The sequence below is a fragment of the Apis florea genome, unplaced genomic scaffold (assembly GCF_048593485.1).
Source record: "Apis florea isolate Af1SG1 unplaced genomic scaffold, ASM4859348v1 contig_2291_pilon, whole genome shotgun sequence".
Classification (NCBI taxonomy): domain Eukaryota; kingdom Metazoa; phylum Arthropoda; class Insecta; order Hymenoptera; family Apidae; genus Apis; species Apis florea.
In genome coordinates, this window is record NW_028256553.1 from 2,793,802 (window position 1) to 2,812,355 (window position 18,554).

Below are 18,554 nucleotides of genomic sequence, written 5' to 3' on the forward strand. Positions count from 1 at the left end.
ATATATTAACATCCTGTATGTTTAATTTAAATTTCATATAAATTATTTATTTACCTTGCCTTATTTATTTCAGGCACTGGCTGGAAGCAAGTACGACGACAAGCATCTCATGAGCAACGAAGTAATGGAGAAGACTCCATCCCCCTTAAAATCGACGTACAACTCCCAATCATCGCGAAACTCTGATTGCCCCCCGTCATCCAAGCCTGCAATGGCGAATCGTCTCCTGGATTGGTTCTCTGTCGTGATGGCTGATTCTAAACACCGTCGCCCTCATCCTAAACCTAAAGGTACGAGCATATAGATCTTAGAACTAGGTCAGTCTTGGATTTATGGTTTGGAATATGACATTCCAATTGAGTTTCGATAATTAGATCGTAGGACGTTGTGGACAAAATTTTCCATCATCGAGTGCCTCTGAGTACTTCGTCAATGTATTATCCTCGTTTTAATTCTTTCTCTTTTTTTATAGCATTATAAACTTTTAAAAAAATTCCAAGACAATTTGGCATCTCTATTTTATTATCCGCGTAAATTTTAAACTAATTGTCGAAATATTTTCTCTCGAACGAGATATTGAAAAGTGAAATTTCAACTGTGAAGAATATCACGGAAGATTAAATGTGCAAACGATTGTTTAAATTTTATTTCATAAAGATTCATAAAGACCTATTAATAATTTTGATTTTTTTTTATCAATCAGGTAATTTATAAATAATATATATTATTATTATTATTAAGTTATATTAATATGCTCAATGAAGATATTCACTGTAAGAAAATTTAAATAGCAAGCAATATCAGTTAATTACTTCATTGAAATTAAATTACGAACATGATTTATTTCTCAAATATAACGTTTGAGGAATAGTTCAGTTAATTTTACTCGGGTAAACAATAGCAGGGTGTAAAAATCGCGTGACCAATGTAACGATAATTGCATCCCATGTTTTGCTTAACAGTTGGTAGAAACGGAAACGATGGTGACGTGCTAAAAGTTGCTCTAATTATCAGTAAATTGCACATGCGATGACGTGGCGCAACAAATTAGAAACGGAGGTAACAACCATCGAAATTCTTGCATCTCGAGCAAAAATTCCGTTGAAAAATTCATCTTTTATTGATACAGAAACGAAAGAAAAAAATATAAGAATCTGTCAACAGTAATATCGAATGGAAATATCTTTTGAATACCATTCTACCATTTAAATGTAGAAATCCAGAAGAAAATGTAAGAATTCGAAACATATTAGAATCGATCTAAAAAATTGATATAAAAATTCATGTTTGATTAAGACTTTTAATAAATCATTAAATCGACGCAATTCCTAAATTGTCAAATCCTGTTGGAATTATCTGGTGATTCGTGAAAGCCTGTTAAAACCTGAATCGCCAATTCCGATTAGAATCATTAAACCGAGTAATCCAGTCAAAATGACCCCAGAGTTCTTGTAACAAGCCAAAGTCATGAATAGCCAGAATGAAAGTGGACACTGATCAAACACAAAATTAAAATTGATTGATAAAATTTCTATGAAATAATATAAAAATCAAAATTATCCTAAACGTGATGTAATCAATTTCACCGTCATAGAATATTAATTTTGACATTTTATTGAACATTTTTTCCTTGTAGAATTATTGCCACCATTAAAAAATTCTACGATCGCAAACGAAAGCGATAAATTGCGTTAAAGATTCGAAAAGAAAAAAAAAAAAAAATAGATAAATTCTCGCCCTCAAAAAATCTCTCGATCGTTGGAAGAATTCGAAAGGATTATCTCGCTGGCCGGTTTAACACGTTTAACATTGGGGTTAAAAGTATCGTTGGCGATAAACCATTCAGAACGGGCAAATTCTGTGAGAGAACCGTGGCCGATCGGAGTTGAATATACAAGAGACTAATTGCCCCGCACGAAAAGGGTGGTCTCTCTGGACATTACAGCGCGCACGATCCAAAATAGTTCGGAACTGCCTCACGTCACTGCACGCTATTCGACTTCGGTACAATCACTTTCGTACCAGCGAGGAATTGTCCCATTTAAATGAATCGCTTCCCCCTCAGATCTGTCGCCGATTACTCTCCTCTGTCTATGTCGATATTGTTCCCAATTTGTACGGTTTCAATCCGATCTTGCGACCGAAGTATATCCACTGTGAAATGGATCGTTGATAAAGTAATGTGCGTATAATTTTAACAGTGGAAAAATAGTTGTGCAATGGATTCGTTTTGAAAGAAAAATTCGTGTAAATTTTAATAGAATCGTGATCTCCTTGATAAAGATTTATTTTTTAAACTGGAAAGTATACTTATAAACAGTCGTATTCCTATTTCATGTGGATATCACAAATTTGATATGAAAAGAGAACATTATTATTTTTCTTATAATTCTTCTTTTTAATGAAAAACATCTTTTAAACTTATTTTTATTTATAAAACACAAAGTAGCAAAGATTGAACGATATAGAACGTGTATACTTGATATTTCGAAAACGTATCTCATCATCAGCCATCTTATATTGGAAATAAAAGGATATTGATAATTAATATAACACTCTGTCGTATACAATTTTCACTCACTCCCCAAAGCTTTAAACTTTTCATCTCGTTCATCACCACGGAATCGTATCGATCCACCACTTAAATACTGCAATTTCCTGGAAACAGAAACTGATAATATTTTTGCACGGATGCAACTCGTTGAACGCAAGTGCATCCAATGGGTCAATTTTTATTTTAACACACATGTTATGTTACCAAGTTGCGCCCCCGGCCAGAGATATTTATATATTTCTGCCTGCAGAGGCAGGGTCATCGGAATTCATATTTCATTCCTGTGCACTGTTTCCAGGTCACTTCCCTATCGGCTGCCAGAGCGAGGTCAGGTGGATGTTCGGACATTTGGACAGCGACAACGATGGCAGACTCTCTCTTTCCGAGTTGTACGGGCTGGAACACGATCAAAACGAGCCGTGTCTGAAACCGTTCCTCGACGGTTGCGACACGGACAGGTAAGATGACTTCCTGGCCACCCGTGTTATTCCGTTCACGTACATCCTCCACCTAGTTGTCTAACCCGTTTGTTACATTTCGCGGCGAATTTTTCTTTCTTTTATATATATATATATATAATTCCATCGTGTCCGTTGCTTGTAAATCATTAAACTCCGCGGATACGTGACCCGAAAAGGGAACGAAGAGAGAGTGAAAGAGAGGGAGAGAAACCCTTTCAGTTTTTAATACCTTCGAGAGACTTGACGCTCGAGCGTAATAGGTCTCGAGCGTACGTGCCTATGGAGCGGAGAGTGGCTGGTCGTTAAGAGGCAGACACATGGAACGTGTGTGAAACTTTTATTCCGAATCAATTGCTTTTAGCTCGCATGCAAACGGGGAAATAAGAAATGATGGGTCGTTGCGTTTTCGTTCTGTCAGGAACGTATATATATAGAGATTAGATTGGATGTTTAATAATTTACAGGATGGGATATAATCTTCTTCTTGGTAGAAGAAAATAAGAAAATAATTATAAATAATGGATATTAATACTAATGAATTTTCTGAAAATAAACACATTTGTATCATTCTTTCACTGATTGGTTTCTATTATACTCCTTCATCTTTCTATCTATTATTCAAGGAATTTGAAGCTTTATTGTTTTTCTTTTACATTGTAAAAAACCTTAATATATGTTGAAAAATATTAGATAGGACAATTTTAACCAAGAAGATATATAATACCAGCAAGCACCAACCATATTTAACAATCCTTTTTCAGAGACATCTTTGTAAGTGGCCCTGAATGGTGTGGATGCTTTTCAAAGGCTGAACGCCCCTGTGCCGCCGTACGTAAACGATCATCGCCCGACGTTGCACCTGCTTGCGATTCTCGAGGGTATTATCGAAGCACCCAGTGCCATCGTGGTCTAGGACTCTGTTGGTGTGTGGATCCTCATGGTGTGGAATTCGCTGGGACTAGAACACGTGGCAGCAAGCCAGATTGCGGTAAAAGGGGTTCAAATTGTGTCAACTGGTAAAACGTTCGTCCAAAACGATTAATATTTATCTTCATAACATTGCAGACACGATCGTGAACAAAATCAGCAACGGTGGATTAAAAACGAATAGCGTAGATTTGGACGATGACGAGGATGGTGGTACAGATTCTGCCCAGGATCTCGAAGGGTCCGCCGATCAGCCATTAGACTTTTAGATTCCTTAGAATCAGCCAGCAACAACAGCAACGGGAGCAGCAACTTAACGTGATATCGAACAGCCGGACGACACGATTCCTCTTGTAAAGGAGAATTGAAAACCATTCTCCCGGTTGTCCGCTGATTTCGAGTATCGCCGTTGTGATTGGAGGTGTCTTCAAGTGAAACAGGTCGGCGTAGCCTTTTAGGGCACGACTCACGCGTGAACCTAAAAGTCAGAGGAGCAACGAAAGAAATATGAGGATTAACGAGATGTGACACGAGCAGCGGATACCCTCTGGCATCGTGATTGCACGACTTGAATATTAAGTCCTCTTTGTCCATTGGTCATGATCCTTAACCCGAGAATGATCACATTTTTATAATAATTAATTTAACATATTTTTGTTAATTGAATTAGTTTATAGATTGAATTTAAACAATGGATGTTGTATAAATACTTTTTTTTATTTTTTTTTTTCTCCTCTGTTCATAACACAAGTGCCAAACGGGTTAAGAAGCTGCTGAATCGAAGAATCGTAGGATGCTTGTACAGTGCAATAATTAAAGGGCTACATCGTGCAATAACAATCTCGTGTGACGCTCTATTTTAATCAAATACCATGCAGGAGATGTTCGATGCAGTGACAAAATCGTCCCGATAATTTTAATGAGATACGTTGTACCCTGTGTGCCTGTCGAGGTACCTCCATGCACAACTCTATAAATAATATAATTATATACTATTTATGCATTTACAAATTAGAAGTTTCGCGAGAGAGAGAGAGAAGAGAGAAAGAGAGAGAGAGAAGAGAGAGAGAGAGAAAGAGAGAAAACAATGCAATAGGAGAAGGGAAAGAAGTTCATCCTCCATCGGGTAAAATTCACATGTCCACTCCACGACGTATAGAAATTATAATATCTTTAAAAAAAAAAAAAAAAAAAAAAGAAATACGAAAAAAGAAAAAGAAAAGAAGAAAAATGCTCTATGTAATTATGATTTCTAATTGCGCTAGATTAACGATATCTCGAATTATAATGTCTAAGTATAATATATATATATATAAATATACATATAAATATATATATATATAATACTGTCTATGACTTACGATAATACAGCGGACGAAAACAAGCTGGCTGAGAGAGAAAATCTGGCAGATCGTCAGCAGATGCGAAACACGCATCTAATACAATCTTAGAGAGATGCACACGCTTGAACACGTAGGATATTAAACAGAAAAGTATTTGCATAGTCCGAATCACAAATATAGATTTAATTGAGCTCTCTCGTTATAAAGCACTGATTCGCTGATTCTTAACACAAGAAAATATACGCCGACAGCAGATATAGATTTCTGTCTCCATGCTTATTTATTTTCTTCACGCTAATTCTTCTTCCACTATTTTTATCTTTTTTTATTTTTTAATTTTCTTTTCTCTCGTAGCCATCTTGCGTTGCGAGATTTAGTGTAAGATATATTGCATAAAAAAATGACCTATTTCATACTCGCTAACTAAACTGAACCGCAGTTTAATCACGACGAGTGATAAAATAAATTACATACTTTTAATATTCGATTTTTAATATTTATAAAATTTTCTGCTTTCTTCGAAAATTATTTCTTTTTTGTACTTGTTGTATTAGTATTAATGTTGTATTTTACTATAATTCATTGATCGTATATTAATTTATTAAAATCAAGTACAAGTAATAAATATTGTTTATATTCAACGAACACGTCGTGATTTGTCTGCGTTTACTGTAATTATAAGTATTTTTACTTAACAACTTTTACTTAACGAGTGTGTGGTACACCGTAGGTTCTAGAGTATAACATATAATCCGTAGAAAACTGATCGGTGTGACTATGTGAATATGCCCTAGTATTAGACGGCAATTTACGTAGGAATAGCAGTGCAAATTATATGTATCTCTTGTCTAGAAAGGAGCTAAAAAACATGGAGATTATGTTTTTAAATCTAGATTATGCTTTATTTCATTTTATTTGTTTATGCTCCGATATATTATTAATTAGAGATACATGTATTCCGAATTTAAGTACTTACTTATATTCTCATTAAAAACAACAAGAATTACTCTAATCTTTTTTACAAATACTTGATCGATAATATTATTATATATCAAATAGAAACCATCAGTAAAACATATTTACACCGAAACTAAAATTTTATGTTTTACTATTCTGCATAAACTGTTTCAGAGTAAATTTTGCATTTTAACAATTAACATGATAGGTGCCGCATCATTTTCAAAGATTTAAAATAACATACAATAAGAATTTATAGAAACTCTCCGTGCCATTGAACATTTGGTGTACGGGAACCTCGTCCGCGATGAATTAATTAACGTGTATACTCTTTGCTACGTTGAGCGCAATTTATATTCCGCCTGAATTATTACCGTCGACCTAGATTAACAAGTATATTAACTTCAAACAAACATAAATAGTTTTACCGAAAGTCTTGCATATTGTATATACATAATTATATACAATGAAAAATCATCGTCTATGATCTTCGTACCGTGATGATTTTGTAAGGTATGCACTTGGTCAAAGCGTAAAGAATTTTTACTTCATTCCAGAGCTACTATTAATATTTCACCAAATTGGTATTGTACATGTGGCTGTAAGAATTCTTTATGAATAAAGATTGTTGTAGAAATCTGAAGACTACAATCACTTCGAACCTAATTAGTTACAGGAATAGAAAATTATATTTATAAGGAAATATATTATCTTTATTTGTACATAAAATATTTTACAAATATGTTTTAGTTAAAATACAAATAATATAAAAACTTATAAAAGTTTTATATGCTTATTAATACTTAAGCACAGCTCTTAAACTGTAATAAAAAAAGAAATAATATTTTAATATTTTAAATGATTCATTAAACAAAAATTATTGAAACTTACCAATTGCCTGAGTGCAATAAATCAAAACCTTCATTTATCTTATCAAAGGGTAGAGTATGTGTAATAAATTCATCAAGTATTAATGATTTTGACATATATTCTTTCACCAATTTAGGAACACTTTCTTTAGATTTCCAACCACCAAATGCAGTTCCTTTCCACACGCGTCCTGTTACCAATTGAAATGGACGAGTACTGATTTCTTGACCCGCCGCAGCTACACCCACAATAACGGATGTACCCCAACCTTTATGACAAGATTCTAATGCAGCTCTCTAAAAATACGATATTGATTTTTATTAATAAATAAAACCGATAAAAACAATGTTAACAAAACAGGTCCAATATTTTATTGAAAATTTTGATTTAACAATTAAAACTTACCATAGTATTCACATTACCAACACATTCAAAAGTATAATCTAGTCCACCATCGGTTAATTCTATTAGAACTTCCTGAATTGGCTTATTATAATCTTTAGGATTAATTAATTCGGTACATCCAAATTTTTTAGCTAATAAAAAATAATAATTGTTTGATAATATCTTATGTTTTATTAAAAAATTTTAATAAATTCAGTTATCTTACCAACTTCAAATTTATTTGGATTCACATCTATTCCAATAATACGTTTAGCACCAGCTCTTTTACAACCAAATGCAACTGCCAATCCAACTGCACCTAATCCCCATATAGCACATGTACTTCCAGATTCTACTTTAGCAGTATTTAAAGCAGCACCATATCCAGTAGATACTCCACATCCCAACAGAGATACTTTATCAAGTGGTGCAGTAGGATCAATCTGTTAGATAAATTTTTTTTAATAAATAATATAAATTTTAATCATTATATTTAATTATTATGATAATAATTTAATAAAATAAATATAAAATAATTATAATTTATTTTATAAAATAAAAATACCTTAGCAAGAGAAATATCTGCAACTACAGTATATTCAGAAAAAGTAGAACAACCCATGAAATGAGCAAGAGTTTGACCCTTGCATGTAAATCTAGAAGTTCCATCAGGCATTACACCTTTGCCTTGTGTGGTACGGATCTTACTGCATAAATTTGTTTTTGGAGATTTACAAAATTTGCAATCCCCACATTGAGGAACATATAATGGAATCACATGATCACCTATAATTTTGATATATAAAATTATGTAATAATTATAAAATATAATATTCAATATAACGAATAATATAAAAATATAATACCAGGTTGAAATTCTGTAACTTCTTCTCCTACACTTTCAACAATACCACTACCTTCATGACCAAGGATACAAGGAAAAATTCCTTCTGGATCTAATCCATCTAAAGTATAAGCATCTGTATGACATAAAGCCACAAATATAATTTTAATTCTTACTTCATGAGCTTTTGGAGGTGCAACTTCAATTTCTTCAAGTGAAAGAGGTTGTTTTTCTTTCCATGCTACAGCAGCTTTACATTTGATTACCTATTATATAAAAAAATTTTTAATTTATTTAAATACATAATTTATTAATAATTACATTTATATCATCACTTTTAACTTAATAAAATAAATTAAATTTATATCATTCTTAATATAATAAAATAATATAAAAAGATACATATAATTTTTATTATTAAATAAAATTTTATAAAATTAATCGAAAGTTGACTTGATATAATCAATTTAATGTTTCAAATAGAAATAAATTGATATTTAATTTTTATTTAATCGTAATAATAACTCAAAATAATTTATCTAAAAAAAATAAATACCTTTCCAGCAGTATTTGACATAATTATAAAACTTTTAATTAACAATGTAGAATAAAAAAATTTATTAAACAATATTTTAAAAAGTATTTTTCTGAATATCGTACAATTTAACGATAAAATGAGGTGATCAAAGTCGTAGATGCGCGATTCTATTCGATAATAGTGGTGACATCTAGTGCTTAAAAATTCTATAAAAAAATTGTATACTAAAAAAAAAAATTACATCAAATAAATTTTATAAACTAAAAATAATTTATAAATACATTAAATATATAAGTTTTTATTTTATTATTTTAAATAAATTAATACTTAAACTAAATATAATAATTTTATTTCACATAATATCAACGTATTTGTATATAAAAAATATATATTATAATAGAATTTTGCATAATTTTATACAAGAAAATAAAATTTATAGAGAAGATTATCGCTTTTTAAGAATAATATTATATAAAGAATTAAAGTTTGCATTTGTATAATTTATTAATTATAATTCTCTAATTTATAATAAGTTTATAATAATCTTTACAAGTCAAGTTACATTATTATTATTATTATTATTAATTTTAATCATTGCAACATTAATTGCATATAAAAAGCTTTATATAATTTGACCTAACATAACTTTTTTTATAGATAAGATTTATTTTTCATGGAAAATTTTGTATTTTCTTTAAGTTTTTTCATAAATTATAGATTATTTTTAACATGTTTATTTTATTGTAAAGTAGTAGACAAGTTTTATGCCATTATATAAGATTCTTTAATATATATCATATAAAAAGTTCTTTATAAAACTAGTACAATAAGAAATATTTGCTCTAAAGTTTTTTTATGAGAAATCACTTTATTAAAAACATATATAATTTGAAAATAAATTATTGCATAAATAAAATATTAACTGAAATTTATATTATTAAATTTTATTTGTTTATAACTACTAATATTTATCTGTGAACTTTTTTACTTAATCTTAATATAAATAATATTTTTGCAAGAGTAATAAAATGTGCAATTGTATAACCAAAAAGAGCACCTAAAACACATGGAATTGGCCAAGCTTGCCATGGTCGATCCCAATCTAATGGAATTACAATAGCTCCTAACCATGTACCCAAAAGAGTACCTTGTATATTTGTTTTTATAGCATCAACTAGAACATTGCCTTTTTGTGATTGTGCTCCTGTTATTATTTCTAATGCTCCATCCACTCCTAAATGTAAACTTGCAGGAACAAATGTAAGAGTAATCAGTGTTGCAGTGAGCATAGTAGTTTCTTCATGGTGCATAAATACTGGTGCACCAAACAATATAATAACAATGTAATATATAATAAATAGAAGAAAACCAGCCAATAAGAATTTAAAGATTTCTTTCAAATATTTATACCAAATTTTTCTAGCTCTTGAAGATATTCTTGATTCAGTTTTTGTTATAAGTATTGAATCAGTATGAAATATAGGAAACATCAATTTGATCACTTCTGCGAAAAGCAAAATTAATAATACTGGAATGAATTTGTATTTTCCCACATTATACAAATTATTATTTAAACTAAGTAATATCAGAATTCCAGGAAAGTAAATGCAAGTAAATGAACAATATGACAATAGCAATCTTTGACTCAATTTGTTTCCAACACTCATCTTCTTTATTTCCTTAACCTATAATAGAATGTTTTTATTTTATAAAAATACAAATTATTTTTGATTATATTTAATAATTTCTTACTTGCCTCAAAATAAAATAATCCTTTCTAATTAATATTCAATACAATATTAATTTTATACGATATATCATTGTGTTTTGATATAATTTCGCTTTTTGAAACATTTAATAAGATTTTCATGCATATTAATCTTTAAGAAAAATACTATAAAGATATATAAAAAAAATTAAAACTATGCAAGTTATTCAAAATTTTTAATTGAATGAGAAAAAATACATTGATAAAAAAACATATAATACAAGCTGTATATGATAGATCAGCTGTTACAAACGTGGTATCTATTTACTACTTTACGAGTGTAAATCTAAATGAATAAAATTTATGTGTAGTTTCATCATTTTTTGTTCGTCGTTGTTCTTATAATTATCATGGGAAAGAACAAACAAGCGCAACGAATCAAAAATAATGCAAGGGTAAGAAAAAGCTTATATTAATAAAAATTAATTTTTATAAAACTATAGGTTATATTTTATTATAACAATTTTTCTTAATTTAAAATTTATTACAATATTTTTACTTAAAAAATTAAGTAATAACAAAGATATTATAAAATTATATTTTTTTAATAATTATATAAAATTATATAAATTATATAAAAAAGTTTTGATAAAATTTTTTATATTTAAATTAAATTGGTATATTGTTCCATATATGACTTATCAACAAAAATGATTAATTGTTAATATTTTATCATTATCATCATTATTATTATTTATTATCATTATTGTTTATAGCCATCAAATAGTAGTAGAAGTGCAGAACTATTGGGCACTTCAATACCAAATTTTGTTGGTTTCTCAGCTGTAAAAGATGGAGGATATGTACCTGTATTACCAGGTTTAACTCTTTGCAATACTAATGAAATTGAAATGAATAATGTTGATAGCAATTTTCAAATAGTATTAAAGAAAATGAATAAGAAAGATTCAACAACTAAATGCAAGGTAACAAATAATTATTATTATTTAAATAAATGTGACATTAAAATCAAAAATATTTTTTAAATTAATGTTTCAGGCTTTACAAGAATTTGCTACTATGTGTAAAGATTCAGAAATATCAGCTGTGGAAGGAATGTTACCATTTTGGCCACGATTATATTGTGCCTTAGCAATAGATGTAGAACACAGAGTAAGAGAAGCTGCTCAATTAGCACATGCAGCTGTTGTAAAACGTGTAGGCAAGAATATAGCATTATATTTGAAACAATTAGCAGGGGCTTGGTTTACTTCACAATATGATACATATCCTCCTGCTGCATCTGCTGCTAATAATTCATTCAATGTAAATGATTATCATTTAACATAAACAAAACCATTAAAATTAATGGAATTATTTTATTATTATTTATTATTAAATTATTTTTTTAATATAAATATCTTTTTACACATAGGATACATTTCCATCAAAAAAAATTACTGATGCTATTATATATTGTCAAAATGAAATTGTAACTTATATCTGTGATAACATTACTGTTCATAGTGCTCAGACTTTATCTATACAAAAGTATGTTTTTTTTAAATATAATTCTATTAATGAATATTAGAAAAAAATATAGAAATTATAAAAATTATTATATTATATGTTTTTAGGAATCTTACTACAGAAGAAATGGAAGCAAAATATCAGAGAGTACTAATATCTAGTTTACAAGGATACAGTATTTATTTAAAAAAAGTTCCTATTCAAGAAATTGAAAAAATATTTGATATTCATAATAAAATTATAAACAGCAATAAATTTTGGAAATTAGTTAAAAATGATGCTCTTTCAGTGAAAATTGCTTTTTTTAATGTATTAACATCAATGATTGAGAATGCTAATATATTATTACAAAATGAAAAAAAGAAAACTGTAACAACAATCATGAATAATCTTGATGAAGCAGAGCCTGCATTGTTATCAGCTGTATGGGAATCTGTGCTTGTTACTATAAATAAAATAGAAGTAATTATTTATATATAATATTTATATTAAATATATATATTTAATATGATACTGAAATGAAATTATGATATTAAATAATATATTATCTTTAGGATTGGTATTGTGTAGTAAGTATTGAAAAATTAGTACTACCGAAATTATGGCGTGTTTTACGAAGTGGAGGACAATGTTGCGCTAGTATTGTTTATCCGAATTTATTACCTTTTATTAGTCAATTTCCAAAACTCAATATTGATTCTTATTATTTGTATATAAATTTTTTCAACAATATGCGACAAGGGTATTTAATCAATTAATTGAATTAAATATTTTATTTATATTATATTGCAAGAGATAATAAAAAATGTGATAATTTATTTTTTCGTAGATTTTCCGTAAAAAGTGTACAAATAAGTCGTTCGGAAATGCTTGCAGTAACAACATCGTTTATCGAATGTTTGCGTTATTCTGTTCTTTTAAATGTTAATAATCAAGATTTAAGTAATATGCTTCTCAGAGAACAGGTTTTTATTTTATTTTTCTATATTTATATTGTATGATTTTTACAGAAGAAATATTACATAATTTAAAATTATTTTATTAATTGTTTCAGCTCATACCAGCATTAGAAATGTGTTTAAAAGAAAACAATCAAATGAAACAAATACTTTTTTCTGAAATTACTCATTTAATACGGTATTGGAGTAAAAATAGATATAATCATGATTATAAATCTTATTCTTATTTGATACAAGAATTTTGGAAGAATCTTAATATATTATTTGCTTCGCTTGTAGATGCTAGCGAAAATTCCGAAATATTTGATATTCCAGATACAAATAATTCTCAAATAGAATTTTTAATTACATTAAGGGCAGCTCCAATGCATAGTCGTAAAAATTTAAAAGTAAAATTCTGTAATGCAGAAGAAAATATAATAACTCAACCCCAAATACAAAATATTGAAAATGATGCTGATACTGAATTTCTTTCTGAACTTAATAATTTCGTTAATTACCTTTGTATAAAATATTTTAATCAAATTACTGAAAAACGTGAAAAAAAATATATTGCATATTTAAATAAGCTTATAACATGTTTCGAAAGCGATGAACTGTTTAAAAATTTGTCCGAATTTCTTAAAATACATATTAATTTCCTTAATTTCTGTAATGAAATTTTACGAAATTGGTTACTGGAACAATCAAAAGAAACTGAACATATAATAGAATTAATTTTTAATCTTATGAAGTATATGAATCATTCTGAAAGAAACGAAATTTTAAAATCATTAACAGAGGTAAATATGACCATTTTTTTTTACACATTAAAAAAGTATATCTCATTATATATTTTTATTTTTATTTTTAGTTTGATGATATTATAATTACAAGAAATATTATACAATGTGCTTTATCTAAGAAACATAGAAATGATATTATAATAAAAAAATGGTGTTCACAATCTAAAATAACTAGTTTATTAATAGATATAGCTAAAGAAATTGCTTTAGGCAATTATTCTGATCTTGAAAAGAATCAGAATCTTATTTTATTAGCCTTTGAACCTCTAGATGATGGCAGTAAGTTCTTATTTATTCTAATTGTGTTCCATTATTACATTATCACAATACATTATAACAATATATATTTTTTAGATTTATTATTAGAAGAAGAAGGAATCAATGAAATCATATCTATACTTTGCAATTCATTCCATGAAATAGATGAAATATATTTATTAGATTTTGCAAAATTAATTTCTTGTATTGTTCCATTAATATGGACTCACAAAGAAATATCTATTGGAGCAATAGAAATATTAAGTACACTTTTTGAATTGCATTCACATGATTATTTTAATAATAATTCTACTTTTGTTAATGCAATACGAGATGTATGGAAGAAAAGTCTTCTAGAAGCTATTCAGAAACTTTCACAATCAAGATTTATTGATTTAACCAAAAAATTTGCCTCTTCTATGTGGAAGAAAATATATAATCAGTAAGAATATGTGTGCATTATTTAATAAAATATTTCAATGTATTTTTCATAATTTTCATTATGTTTTATTTATATTTAGAAATGAAGAATACAACAAAGAAATATTGATAGACATAGCAGTTGATTTCCTTGAAATTATACTTGATAACGAAATTTATATAAAGAAAGATTATGCAGAAGAAATTATTTTAACATTTTTAACAGATTCTGATATAAAAATGTGGATGGCTGAAATAACTGGAATAATTATATATGGTGAAGTAATAGCTGGTGAATTATATGTATCATCTCTTGAACAAAAAATACAAATTCATCAGAAATGTATATCTATTGATATAACTTGTAATACAATAACGGATCATGTTGAAAGCTGCTTGAAGTGGGCATTGTTCAATATAAATTTATTGAATAATTTATGTTTGAGATCTATCAATGAATATGAAACAGAAAAATCCAGTATTGAAAAATTTTCAATACATGATTTGAATTTACCAGGGATTATAAATATATTAATTAATATTATATATTCGATTATTTTAGGCGAAATTTATTCCAAATATTATAAATCTGTAAGTAACTAATTATAATTCATACAAAAATATTTAATTTCAATAATAAAAAAATAAATATTCTATTAAATACTTATTTTCAGACTAAATACTATTACAATGTGAATAAAACTTTAACCATTGTACAAGATAGTTTTAAAAAATTACAAATATATATAAATGAAAATATATTTAATGATATTCGTGATTATATGAAAATGTAAGAATAATTCAAGTATAGTTTTAATAGTTAAATTATTTTATAATTATTATTTATTTTGATTATATTTGCAGTAATTTTTCAAAATATGGAAGTATGTTATCATATATAATACACTTCTGTTGTACTGAATTATATTCTAATAAAGAATCTAAAGAATTATTTGAAAATTATAGAAGTAATGATATATTTACTGTAAATGAAGAAATAATGCTTCAAAGTTTACAGGTATTGTACTATTTTCAAAAATAATCAATTTTTAATTCTATACAATAATAGAAGATTTGATTTCAGATTTTATCCAAATTTCAAGATTTTGAAAATATTTCAATACCAACAGATAATGATATTTTTGAATTAATAATAACAAGAAGTTTATTGATGAATAAGCAAGATAGTTCAACTTATTCTAATATTTTAGAAAAAATAATATCTTATGAGAAAGAAAATCCTTCATTATTAGTTCTTGATTGGTAAATTATTAAGATATATATTTTTAAGATATAATCTAAATATATATCACTTATAATGATATATATAATTATATATATATATATATATTATATATATATATATTTTTTTTGGTTTTTTTAGTGAAATTTCTCAAATTTCGTGGGAAAAATTAAATTTACCTTTAGAACTTATTAGATTATTAACAGAACTCATAAAGAAAATACCTTCTAAATTAACATACGAACATTGGAACTTCATTCTTATATCATTAGTGTTATGGCAACTTTCTATTATTAAATCAAAACAAAATGTTAATGATTTTAAGGTATGTATTATACTATTTATATTGTTTAAAATCATGTATCATCAATTTTTAGTAAAAATTCTTTTTTTATAGGTTTCTGCATTAACAGTAGCTGTTTGTCAACTTTATCATGCCCTCCAAATTTTAATTAACAAACATGAACAGGAACAAATATCAGATATGTCACCAACATTATTAGATGAATGGAAAAATGTTTTTGCCACTGATGTACAAAATGGAATTATTCAATGTTGGATGTTTTATGCAGGTATATTTAAAAATCGTTTTCTCTCTCTCTCTCTCTCTCTCTCTCTCTCTCTCTCTCGCTCTCGCTCTCCTCTCGCTCTCGCTCTCGCTCTTACTTTCTCTTTCTCTGTAATTTATAATTAAGCTTTGTTACAGAATCATACAATCAAAAAACAACAGTTTCAAAATCTGTTGTACTATTGGATTATTTAGGAAAAGCAATTAAAATATTGAATGGAAATGTAATCTTCAAAAATCAATCAAATGTGTCTCTTACATCAACTGTTAAATTAACATCAAAATTACTCCAATCTCCTGTACCTAGTATACAATTAGGTGCATATCATATATTAAAACATACAGTTCCCGTGCTTGTACAACAGGATAAAACGACTGTTGAATTGGAAAACTTTGATGCAAATTCTTTAAACATTAAAAAAATGGAAGATGTACTTCAGAACACGCAAAATATCGTAAATACAATTTTAATGGATTTTAAGTAAGCATTATATATTAAGTGAGCATTTTCTTTTTTTTTTTTTTTTTAACAAAAAATACATTTTTAATATATAATTTGTAGATTATGCGATACTGTGAGTTGTACTATTCAACCATATACAGATTCTTATACTTACACTATTGGATATTTATTATCATGGGCTATCATTCTAGATATGTGTGCAAATGCTCATGGAGATTTGTTGTATCAATATGCTGAAATACTTAAGTAAATATGTTACTTACTTATGTTTTATAATATGAAAATAATATATTATAAATATTATGATTATTATTATCTAAGTTTTCTAAGTTTATTAATATTTAAATTGATATTAAATAATAAAAAAACATATTTTTATTTCAGAAATAACTTTTTTCCTAATTTATTAAATAATATTTTTCGATTAATGCCTGTAGAAGTACTTCAAGATAATAAAAACAAGGGTACAAAATTAATGGAAATATTTTCTACCGAACCATGTCTAGACTTTGGTGGTACTAATATTTAAGTCATTTTCTTTTTTATTACATGTCTATAATTTTTTTTTAATGTTTATTCATAATATTTTATAGAAAGTTGGACGGAATGGAGATTAGATCATATTGTATGTTGGTTATATACGAATAGTTTAAGATATCTACCAGTATTGGTAAGGCAATGGTGGAGTACTGCTGATAGTAGAGTCAGCGCTGCCGTGGATAAGATCACAACACATTATGTTAGTCCTATGCTTTGTCAAGAGGAACTTCTTAATAACAAATTACAAAATATTGAAAACATGCAAGTAAAAGTACATCCAACATTCCGTGAAGTGATAGCTTTATATCAAATGGATGATACAAAATTAGAACTTAATATTACATTGCCGTCTAATCATCCTTTGGGACCAGTTAGCGTTGAACCTGGACAACACGCAGGTGGTACTGCGAATTGGCGAAATTGTCACATGCAATTGTCCATATTTCTTACACATCAAGTAATAATGAATCAGAATTAAATAATTAAGTTTAACTGAAGTTAAACAATTATTTAAATATTTATTTTGTCAATTGTTTTAGAATGGATCTGTTTGGGATGGACTTGCATTATGGAAAAGAAATTTAGATAAGAAATTCGCCGGCGTTGAAGAATGTTATATATGTTTCAGTATTTTTCACATAAATACGTATCAAATACCAAAATTATCTTGTCACACATGTCGTAAGAAATTTCATACCGCATGCCTGGTAAGTTTCTCGTCTTTATTTTTATTGAAATTTTGTATCATTAATACAAAAATGTTTATCTTTTTTTTTTATTTTTCAGTATAAATGGTTTAGTACAAGTCAAAAGTCCACGTGTCCTATTTGTAGAAATATATTTTAATCTATTATATTATTTATAAACAAAATTTGTATTTGTATTTAAATAAATAAAATAATATCTGTATATAATAAAATTAACGAAAAAAATTTATTATGTCATTTTTTCAGTATGAAAAATATTTTAAAAAAATATTTAAAAAATTGATTATAATATATTAAACTGTCTATAATGTATTTTAATTAAGTATTATTATTATCTTTAGAAATATTTTCTAATAATCATGAGAAAAAATCATTTTTTATTTGAAAACATTTATAAGAAAACATTTTCAAAAATCATATCATTATTGATGATCAATTCATATTTCAAAGAAAAGATCAGTCACAATTTAGAGAGTATAAATATTATAAAAAGAA

General features: G+C 27.3%; 4 protein-coding genes across 6 annotated transcripts in view; 2 read left to right on the top strand and 2 right to left on the bottom strand.

The window, feature by feature from the left end:
* Positions 1-6,879, top strand: part of Cow (Proteoglycan Cow) — a 174,026-nt gene extending 167,147 nt beyond the window's left edge. For both annotated transcript variants that reach the window (XM_086903181.1, XM_086903182.1), the window contains exons 7-10: positions 74-290; positions 2,853-3,012; positions 3,777-4,003; positions 4,081-6,879. In XM_086903181.1, coding sequence (XP_086759307.1) covers positions 74-290; positions 2,853-3,012; positions 3,777-4,003; positions 4,081-4,211 — 735 coding nt within the window. In that variant the 3' untranslated portion in view covers positions 4,212-6,879. The remainder of the gene's footprint in view (positions 1-73; positions 291-2,852; positions 3,013-3,776; positions 4,004-4,080) is intronic.
* A 54-nt stretch (positions 6,880-6,933) lies between these two features.
* Fdh (alcohol dehydrogenase class-3 Fdh) lies at positions 6,934-9,082 on the bottom strand. Its single transcript, XM_003691701.4, has 7 exons — positions 8,897-9,082; positions 8,363-8,606; positions 8,062-8,282; positions 7,723-7,939; positions 7,518-7,648; positions 7,134-7,408; positions 6,934-7,063 (listed from the first exon to the last, which is right to left on the bottom strand). Exons 1-7 carry the CDS (start codon positions 8,915-8,917, stop codon positions 7,039-7,041), a joined length of 1,134 nt encoding a protein of 377 aa, XP_003691749.1. The 5' UTR covers positions 8,918-9,082; the 3' UTR covers positions 6,934-7,038.
* A 275-nt stretch (positions 9,083-9,357) lies between these two features.
* On the bottom strand, positions 9,358-10,545 carry PIG-F (phosphatidylinositol glycan anchor biosynthesis class F). Its single transcript, XM_003691709.3, has one exon. The coding sequence runs from the start codon at positions 10,543-10,545 to the stop codon at positions 9,847-9,849; it is 699 nt and encodes a 232-aa protein (XP_003691757.1). The 3' UTR covers positions 9,358-9,846.
* A 353-nt stretch (positions 10,546-10,898) lies between these two features.
* Ltn1 (E3 ubiquitin-protein ligase listerin) lies at positions 10,899-18,371 on the top strand. 2 transcript variants are annotated; one of them, XM_012483756.3, is made up of 22 exons: positions 10,899-11,041; positions 11,363-11,572; positions 11,646-11,912; positions 12,022-12,137; positions 12,224-12,578; positions 12,671-12,858; positions 12,946-13,081; positions 13,171-13,857; positions 13,929-14,139; positions 14,215-14,560; positions 14,640-15,129; positions 15,213-15,328; positions 15,403-15,556; positions 15,623-15,801; positions 15,923-16,106; positions 16,179-16,353; positions 16,488-16,830; positions 16,912-17,058; positions 17,197-17,327; positions 17,406-17,809; positions 17,892-18,059; positions 18,139-18,371. In XM_012483756.3, exons 1-22 carry the CDS (start codon positions 10,997-10,999, stop codon positions 18,196-18,198), a joined length of 5,112 nt encoding a protein of 1,703 aa, XP_012339210.2. In that variant the 5' UTR covers positions 10,899-10,996; the 3' UTR covers positions 18,199-18,371. The 2 variants fall into 2 exon arrangements, with proteins under 2 accessions (XP_012339210.2, XP_086759299.1); XM_086903173.1 differs by having other exon boundaries at positions 17,197-17,324.
* The last annotated feature ends 183 nt before the right edge of the window (positions 18,372-18,554 follow it).